At 37.8% G+C, this 9,792-nt stretch overlaps 1 protein-coding gene across 1 annotated transcript; it reads left to right on the top strand.

Moving 5' to 3' along the window:
• The first annotated feature begins 1,142 nt into the window (after positions 1-1,142).
• Positions 1,143-8,476, top strand: LOC109210505 (mitogen-activated protein kinase kinase 6). The gene is made up of 8 exons (XM_019373926.1): positions 1,143-1,408; positions 1,529-1,613; positions 6,003-6,137; positions 6,602-6,826; positions 6,917-7,099; positions 7,285-7,508; positions 8,080-8,125; positions 8,220-8,476. Exons 1-8 carry the CDS (start codon positions 1,335-1,337, stop codon positions 8,310-8,312), a joined length of 1,065 nt encoding a protein of 354 aa, XP_019229471.1. The 5' UTR covers positions 1,143-1,334; the 3' UTR covers positions 8,313-8,476.
• The last annotated feature ends 1,316 nt before the right edge of the window (positions 8,477-9,792 follow it).

Here is a 9,792-nt window from a genome sequence, read left to right as displayed (position 1 = left end):
TAAGATATACCCTGTCTTCCATGCCAGCATGCTTAAGCCATATCATGAAGATAAGGATGATCCAAGTAGGGGACAATCAAGTCGAGCGCCAATGACTATCACCGCCTCGCACGATCAGGAGATTGAGGCTATTATGGATTACCAGGCCAGGCGAAAACAAGGGCAAAAAGCCACCGCTATGTTCCTCGTCCATTGGAAAGGGCAATCACCGGAGGAGGCCACGTGGGAACGATATGAAGACTTGTGGAAATTCAAAGATAAGATCCGAGAGTTTATGCAGCAACATTGCGCCGCGGTCGTCGCAATATTAGGTGGGGGAGAGTGTGATGACCCGCCATGTCATCATGCCATATTAGCGCCATTTGGCATATATTAATGCCACGTGGAAGCTTACATAAGAGGAATGCTAGCATTTGTGAGAAGATTCTAGAGAAATATGGATATTTCCTTAGAATGACCCTAGATCCTTATGGATTTGCTAGGAAAGTCCTTGGAATCTTCCAGGCTTGTAGAAAATTCTAGAGAAGGGACTTACTTTTAAATAATAAGGACTTGTGGAACAATTATTATTTACACACTAGCCCCTAGGTGATTAGTATAAATAGGGGACCATTCATTTGTAATTCATCAAGCAAACAATTCAAGTTCTCTCTAATACAAAGCTTTCTTTAACAATTCGCTTGTGTTCTTTCTACCATTCTCGTAGCGATCTTGAGTGTAGCAAGGCTGACTTGGCATAGCAAGAACGTGAGCAAGCTGTGCAAGATCGTGAGCGAGTTGTCAAGTGCCACACGTGTACTTAGTTAAAAACTAAGGACGTGACAATAAGGTGGTTTTTCTGGTGACGTTTTAGATATAGCAAAGGTAGAACCACGCGTTTTCTCACTCCATTCGTCTTACAATTTAGCTTTAATCCTTCTAAAGATCATTAACATATAATTCACAGTAATCTTAAAAGAGACTCAATTCCTTATAAAAAAAATATTGTGGGTTATTTTTAATTTAAAAAAATAGACTCAATAGTCCCTTTTAAATAAAGCTATCAAGTAAAACAAACTCAAATTCAAATATCACATAGCTTTAAATACTTAAATGATAAAAATAAAAATTAAAAGAAAAGATAGAAGAAATTTGCATAACGTTCAGTTTTTTTGACACAATGCATAAGCGGGTATAGAGGCAAACTTGTCTTGTAGTAATAGAATTATTTGTTGGCGCTGGTGTGAGTTTGAAATTCAGTGTACCTTTCTCCTCAGTTGGGCGGTCCATTTCACTTTTTAAAATCTCAAATCTCAACACTCTTTCAACCAAACCCTAGGCGTAGAGATCAACTAATGAAGACGACGAAGCCATTGAAGGAACTTAAGCTCTCTGTACCTGCTCAAGATACCCCTATCTCCAGCTTCTTGTAATTACCTCTAATATACTTGTATTAGACGTTTTATTTTAATCCCATTTATTTACTAGTGATTAAATGTCTCACGAAAAAGTGACAATTAATTAATGCTTGTGCTTGTTTATAATTCAGGACAGCCAGTGGAACGTTTCACGACGGCGATTTACTTTTGAACCAGAAAGGGCTGAGATTGATTTCTGAAGAGAATGAATCTCCGGTTAGTTATTTTTCAGTTTCAATAACTTTTGATGAGTTTCCTTTTAGCTCTTTGTTAGCTGTGATTTATGTTACTGATGTACTCTGCGTGTAGTTTGAGCATTAGGTATTCCAAAATGCTTTATGTTCAGATATCTGAATTCATTATTTTTTCTATGATTGACTAGCACGTTGATTTGAGTTGTGGTCCACGAGATTGCATATTTGATGAGGAAGGGAAGTCTTTTTGGTTGTTCTATGTATTGGTTGTGAATTTGTGTGTCATCCATAATTACTGTACTTGTATCTGGGTGTAGAGGCGGATCCATCATTTGAACTTTATGGGTTTGAGTTCCAAAATTCTGCCTGCCCGTTTGATTTACTGGTTCCTAAATCTATTATTTGTACTTATTTAGAGAATAATAGATTTCAAAATCTATTATTGCACTTTTTTTAACCTTAAACGAGCCACAGTTTTATTGCTACTTTTGAAGAGAGTACATTTGAAGAAAGGAGGATATAACCACGCCTTCTTTAGAAGATGTGATAGAGGTAAGTTAAGTTAGAGAGTACTTCAGCTAACGCTTCCTCACAAAAGAAAAACAACAAAAAATGTGGAAATAAAGCCGTTACTTCAAGGAGGCTCGTAAACAAGCTTGCTTGGTTTTCTCTTCTTGACTCGAAATGTAGGAAATTGCCATCTATCAGCATTCTAGAAGACCTCTAACCTTCCAGGGGGTAGGTCAAATACCAGAAATGCAGGAGTAGTGAGTCTGTCTCACCTATGATTAAGGTGTGCCCTCTTTGTATCCACCAGTTGATACCAAACTCTAAAGCACATGCTTCTGCCCAGTTGCTGGTACCATCCCCCAGTGGATGGAGCATGCCATAATGAATTTCTCCCTGAAATCTCTGATCACACCTCCAGCACCACATTTACCATCAATACATGAGCCATCACTATTGAGTTTAACAAAGAGAACCGGGGGGGGGGGGGGGCTGGGGGGCTGATCCATCCGACACTGATAATAGATACTTCATTGAGAGAAATGTTGCTGAGATTGCATATGTCAACCCAGCCTTCACCAATTCTGGTATTACCAAATTTAGCTTTCAGTTTGTCAGTAATGTTGAAAGCTATAAAGGAGATAGATCTAGCAGCAGATGGTCTTTCCATTCCATATTTGGAGCTACACCTTGATCTCCATTGTTGCCACAACACAAAGGGAGGGAGAATTTTAAGCACATAAGCAATAACAGAGTTCTTATTCCTCTGATTCCAGCAATTGATGATAAGAGTTCTCATATTTACGTTTCTGTATGTAATCCCTAGAGGACCAACAAAGTATTTCAAGATATTTTGAGCATAATAGCTTTACAGAATACATGTTCCACTGTCTCGGATCCGTTGATCATTCCAGGACTCATGCAACATGAGCACACTGAGTGTAAGTTGATACCAAACCTGATGATCTTATCATCAGTGGGGAGTCTGTCATGTATTGCTCTCCAAGTTAGGAATGACATCTTGAAAGGAAAGTCATTGTGCCAGATCTTGGAGTCATATTGATTTGTGTGTGTCCTCTGTCTGAGGAGGTTCCAGGCAGTAGCTACAGAGATATTACCTTTACTTGAGCATATCCAGTGTGGAATGTCATCAGCATCTGGATTGAGAACAACATGCATTTGAGAAATTTGCCTCTTAATATTGACTGGAACTTGAGCATGAAGACAAGACCAATCCCACTGCCCATCTATAAACACTTTATTGATAAGAATATTGTGTTGAGCCAAGCCATCATCGATCTTTTCGTATAAAGGACCAATGGTGGACCAATTATTAAATCAGAAACTAATGTTTCCCCTGCCAATATTCCATGAGATGTTAGAGTCCGCACTATCCTTAATGCCACACATAGCTTTCCAACTATGAGACTGACTCACTGACCCTTGGTCCATACCTCTGTGAGAGGATGAGAACTACCACATCACTTGGCCTTCATGAATTGGGACGACATGGAATCAGTGGTTCTAAACTTCCTCCTCTGTTTAGCATTGAATGTCAAACAACCGTCATCTAGTCTCCTGAAGTTAGCACCCCTTCCTCATATGGAAAACAAAGATTGTACCAGGAAAGTGGAAACCCAGTGGTGCATGCCTCCTTTTTCAAGTCCAGACCAGAAAAATCTAGTGATATACTTTTCAATCATGAGAGAATGAATCTCTGCTTTTTGCAGTTTGTGGTGCCTTACTGTTGCATGTTTCCAAACCGTCAGAATGTATTCCAAATACAGTTCCTAAGATGCCAAAATGGAGATCCTTATTGATGGACCTCTGATGGAGATGCTATGTTCTGAATTTAGAATCTCGATAAATGGTTCATAGCTACTGCATTTGGCACTTTAGCCCGAGTCTAGGTTAGATCATCTAGCATATTAATTGAGTTCATTGTAGATCTATCAGCTATAATCCACAGATGCCCTTAGCTTTATCCACTGATATGTGCTAAAGGGGTAAAGATGAAGGTTTCGAAAGTAAAGCTTTAAGTACCATTTGGTGTATTTGCTTGTTAAAGAAACTCATTTCAACAAATGGATGATAAAGCAGTAAACTTTCTCACGCGTCTTTATTAGCTTTGGTTGGAGATGGCAATATAGTGGAAGGAAAAAGTAAAGGAAAGGGGAGAGTTTTTCTTAGTTAATTGTTGGAAAATATATACAAACAATTAGGGGTCGTTTTGTTACAATGATTAGGGGTTTATCCCAGTATAAGGTCTGGGATTATCCAGCTACTGGAAAGCTTTCAAATGAACACACAAGCTCAAGACAATCTAAGGTGGGGCAATCTCAATGGAGGTTGTTATTCAGTGAAGGCAGGATACAAGAAATAGTGTGCTAGCAATGAAGTAATTGAACTTTGGCCATGGAAGCCTATATGGAAGACAAACTCCCTACAAAGATCATGTGCTTCACCTGGATAGCTCTTAAAGGTGCTATTTGACTCAAGACAACTTATGTAGAAAGAATTTTCAATAGATGTTACATGTGTCTAGACAGCTCAGAATCCATAAACCATGGCTATTTCACTGCAGAGTGGCTGCAGATTTGTGGCACATGTTCCTGTCAGTTTTTGGCATCAGTTGGACAATCCCGCAAGGCATAAAAGAAGCAGTTGAAAGTTGGAACCTTCGCAAAATTGACAGAACCATCAAGAGGATCTGGCAGATGATCCCAGCAAGTATATTTTGGTATTTGGACAGAAATGAATCGCAGATGCTTTGATGGCATATCAACTTTCTCATGTGGCTGTGTATTAGCTTTGGTAGGAGAAGGCAATATGGTTCCAGGTGGCTTCACACTCTGGTTGTTTCGTTTGAATTATTTTTGGGTACAGTAGGTGATGTCGGGCTTAGTGAAGGATGTGTTGCAATCGCATAGCAGGACCTGTAACTAGAAGGAGGACATTTCTAAATAGGCCTTTAGAGAGAAGAACTAGAGTTTTTAAGAGTTTAGAAAATGATTTAATAAATCTGAGGAATAACCTCTTACTCTTAGTTTCGGTGTACCCAAGAAGTTCTCCTGTATGTATGGAGAATTAGATCTCATTTATAGAGAACTATATTACTGTGTAGGTTCTCTACTTTTTGGCACACAACTTGGCAAGAGTTTTCTCCTATCAGAAAAAAAGGAAAAGAAGGCAATATGTTGGAAAGAGTAGACGGGAGGATATAAAACTATAAAGAGCATTGGGCAGATGGGAAAGTGTACTTGTAACAACCCATTCAATTCTTTCTATGTCGTGCTTTTGAGATGTAAGCTTTTTGATGGAAAATTCTCCTCTCATTGAAGGAAAGACTCAATGATTCAACACAAGCAATTTTGTGCAGTAATAAATTAGTAATACCCAAACAAGAGAACTTCAAATGATTCAGGATGCTTTATCTTGCTGCATGTCTGAGGAGCAGCAAGAAGGAGTCTGTCCAAGTTGAAGAATACTGTATTCACACTCTGCTCCACGCGCTGAAGTCTTGAACCTTTTTTCTCTCTAAATAGACCTTTTATTTCAATTCCCCATCTTCTAATTGTAGTTTATGTTTTCACATTGCAATTATTTTCAATTGAGACTCCAATCTGAGGCATCTTGATTATTATTCCATTTTAAGTTACTCTGATTATTTTCAGTTATTTATGTAGCTCTAGTCGCTACGACATTATGAATAGGAAATTTAAAAAATTTAATTGTTGTAAATTTGCACATATTTTTGTCTGTATTATTTCCTCAAAGTTGAATTCAGCTAAGGATTAATTATTTGATTAGTTAGCGGGTATATCCTTAGGTTAAGTCAAAATTCACTATGGGACATTCTGTGATCTGATAGAAAGTTTCAATTTCTTGTGCATAATGTTCACAGGCCTCAGAAACTAAGGAGATAGATCTTCAGTTCTCGTTGGAAGATCTTGAAACCATCAAAGTCATCGGAAAGGGAAGTGGTGGTGTTGTTCAACTTGTTCGCCATAAATGGATTGGAACATTGTTTGCTTTGAAGGTCGGTACTCATCAAGCAAGGATGTTTAACATTCCTCTTTTTTAATTGGTTACTGATGTTTGCATATATTTAGGACCAAGAAAAGTGCATTACTTACGCATTACTCTCTGTAAATGTCAATATCATGGAATAGTGGCTATGTGAGTGATCCTCCTTCGATGAATTGTTGAAGAACAAGTATTTGTGAAAAATAGATTCTAATCCTTTAGAGAACCATTTTTAGCATTTGAATAAAAGAATCAACAAGCACATGCGTCTTAACTCTTCTTGGAATGACAATTTGCAGAATCTTTCATTACACAATCTACATATGGTTTGCCGCAATTTGACCCTTGCTTCCTGGGCCATTGCCACTTTTTGTTAAAGTGTCTACTAGCTTCTTGTTGTTCCGGGAAATTGTATTTTGATTTAACTTCATGCTGGTCGTCTCTTTTAATGTTGACGGGTGATTGCCTCTGACCCAGGTTATCCAGATGACTATACAGGAAGATATTCGCAAGCAGATAGTGCAAGAACTGAAAATAAATCAAGCGTCACAATGTTCACATGTTGTTGTATGCTACCACTCTTTCTATCACAATGGAGCTATTTCTCTGGTTCTTGAATATATGGACCGTGGATCTTTAGCTGACGTAATCAGGCAACTTAAGACTATTCTTGAACCATATCTCGCAGTTGTTTGCAAGCAGGTTCTTGGCTTTCTAGAAACTAATGTTTGAACACGTTTCTGCTCTCCAGATGATGACTTTTATTCTTCATTGCTAATGTTCTCTTTCCAGGTTTTACAAGGTCTTGTCTACTTGCATAATGAGAGACATGTTATCCACAGAGACATAAAGCCATCAAACTTGTTAGTGAACCACAAAGGAGAAGTTAAAATTACTGATTTTGGTGTAAGTGCAATGCTAGCCAGCTCTATGGGTCAAAGAGACACATTTGTTGGGACTTACAATTACATGGCAGTAAGTCCTCTTCCTACATCAGTAGAGTTGTTTTCTTCTGTGTTTTGGTAATTGCTCTTTATTTTGAATTAGTCCATTACGAGTAACTTCAGCTATTTTATGAACAACTCCTTCTAGGAATAGTTTGGCGAGAATGCCTTTTAGTTTCCAACTATAAATTGACTCCTTCGTTACCCTGGTTTAAGCCTGAAAGAATAAGTGGAAGTACCTATGACTACAAGAGTGATATCTGGAGCTTGGGCATGGTCATCCTTGAATGTGCTATTGGACGTTTTCCATACATACAGTCGGAGGACCAGCAAGCATGGCCGAGCTTTTATGAGCTTCTGGAGGCTATTGTCAGCAGTCCACCACCGTCTGCTCCAGCAGATCAATTTTCCCCAGAATTCTGTTCATTTGTTTCCGCTTGGTAAGTATACTGTTTCTTTTGCTTGTGTCTTAAAGACTTTATATTGTGCTCGCCAAGCAAAGATGGAGCTGATAATGGATTCCCCACCAAGTTTACTTCTGTTGCTTTCTTTCTATATCGCCTTGTTGATGATTGAACTAAGTCTAAGGTTGTGTATCATTGTTTTTGAATTTGAGACCTGACTTAATTGTTCACCCTAAATTTAATTTAATTAAAAATAGTTTAACTCCTAGTTTCCTCATTATCTATTCATATCTTGCTTGCTGCCTGTTTCGAGGACAGTCTTTTTGGAAAAATTAGGCTAGTATTGTTAATTGTTGTCTCAAGTAGTAAAAAAGGGCAGCCTGGTGCATCAAGCATCCGGCGTTCACGTAGGGTCCGGGGCACCTCAAAGGGGTGTGATGTAGGCAGCCTACTCTGATGCAAGTATCAGTGGCTGATTCCACGGCTCGAACCTGTGACCTATAAGGTCACACATTGCTCCGAGACTCCCCTTCGTTGTCTCAAGTAGTACAAGGAGTTAAAATTTGGTAATGATAATCTAGCTCACTACATTGCTCTATTTACACAGCATACAAAAGGACCCAAGGGATAGATCTTCAGCTTTGGACCTTTTGGTAAGTATAACTCAGTGCATCATCTTTCATGTTTTTCCTTTAGTTGCTGTGTTTAAATATTCAACTGCTTACTTTACTACAATGTCACTTTCAGAGCCACCCTTTCATTAAGAAGTTTGAAGACAAAGACATAGATTTCGGCATACTTGTGAGTAGCCTGGAACCTCCTGTAAATTTTCCAAGATAAATTCTCATAAAATTAGTAGTATTATACATTAAAGACCTGTAATATTTTTCTATAGCTAGCAGTTGTTGTAAACATCACATGAGCTGATCGAATTATTTAGCTGCACTTTCTGCTAAAATGAGTTTGAATTTCAGTACACAATCGTGAGGATTGACCTTCACTGAATCTCGTATTTTCCAAAGTAGTGATTTATTTATGATGGCATTGCAACTTAGCAAGGTTAGCAGTTGCAAGCTCTTTCCTTTGCGAGCTCGTTGTAGGCTGTAAGTGGCAAACTATAATTGAATCTTATCACAGTTGTTACAATGTAGCTTTTTTTTTGGTTCCCACCCGGTGTCCGGTACTCGAATTGGAGCCCGGCTATATTCGGATTCGCGCCGGGTAGGGCCCCATTCGGGGGGAGGGGTTAGTGTTTCCTACCAAGAATTTTTCCATATCAAGTGCTTGAACACAAGACCTTTGGTTAAGGGAGTAGCAGTTTCATCCACTGCACCACATCCTTTGGTGGTGTTACAATATAGCTTTACTTATACGGTTTTAATTTTAAATATTTTCTTTTCATTTAATGTGTCTTGGTTTGATTGTAAATGAGGTTTAAGAACATAAAGTAGACTTTTAAATTTTGTTTATTAACAAGAATGTAGTTAAATCTTGTGGTTTTCAGTATGTTATTTCATTTATATAAGGAAATGTCATTAAGTATAAATAGGAATATAAGAATTAAAATTTACCAAATATAAAAAGTGAAGTAGAATTTGAAATTTTGAGATAGCATTTAAGAAATGCCTTTGAAAATAAGAAACATAAACTAAAACGTATAAGTATTGACAATTCAAAGGTTAGACACATAATCTTGTGGCATACCGTTGGTGATGACCATTTCTTCTATCGTAGCTACCTCTTCCAACTCTCTCTCTCACTTGGTGTTTAGGCTTCAACAAACAATATATTTAGTATAATTTTTCATAAGTGGGATTTGGGGAAGTAGTGTATACAATAATATAATAGAGAAGCAAAAAGAAAGCAGTAACTTGGTGTTTAGGCTTATTGTTTAAAATTTTAAAGAGTCGTGTTTCGTTACTCACTAGGGATTATTGAATAATTATTTCCAAATTCGTCTGTGAGACGCTTTGTTAGGAATATTTATTTATGAAAAAGCTCAGTTTATTAGATATTTAAATTAGTAGGGCTAGAATCTAGCCTATGGATGCGTGGACCAATGGGCGAGATTGGGTCAGTGGGACCCGTTAAACGAATTTGTGGTAACAAAGGCCAAGTTACACTTTGCAGATCTATTTCCACGTGTATCATGACTTCTATAACAGTCAGCTTTTTTTTTTTCTTATCCTCATACATACCATTCAATTTGTTAGAAAATGACCTAATTAGGAGATAAAGCACAGACATGATTCTGTTACATTATAACTCGAAACTTCCTTTTGACAGCTACTTTTATTTAATTCTAATCAATGCTCCCCAC

This window comes from Nicotiana attenuata, unplaced genomic scaffold (assembly GCF_001879085.1).
Source record: "Nicotiana attenuata strain UT unplaced genomic scaffold, NIATTr2, whole genome shotgun sequence".
Classification (NCBI taxonomy): Eukaryota; Viridiplantae; Streptophyta; class Magnoliopsida; order Solanales; family Solanaceae; genus Nicotiana; species Nicotiana attenuata.
The sequence above is the reverse complement of the archived record's forward strand: the minus strand, read 5'-3'. Positions and strand labels throughout refer to the sequence as shown.

What these genes read in the sequence shown, in the direction of transcription:
- LOC109210505 (XM_019373926.1), top strand. Translation starts at nt 1,335, where the DNA reads ATGAAGACGACGAAGCCATTGAAGGAACTTAAGCTCTCTGTACCTGCT. An exon ending in CTGAAGAGAATGAATCTCCG is followed by an intron (nt 1,614 to 6,002) that starts GTTAGTTATTTT and finishes TAATGTTCACAG; the next exon opens with GCCTCAGAAACTAAGGAGAT. An exon ending in TGTTCATTTGTTTCCGCTTG is followed by an intron (nt 7,509 to 8,079) that starts GTAAGTATACTG and finishes CTATTTACACAG; the next exon opens with CATACAAAAGGACCCAAGGG.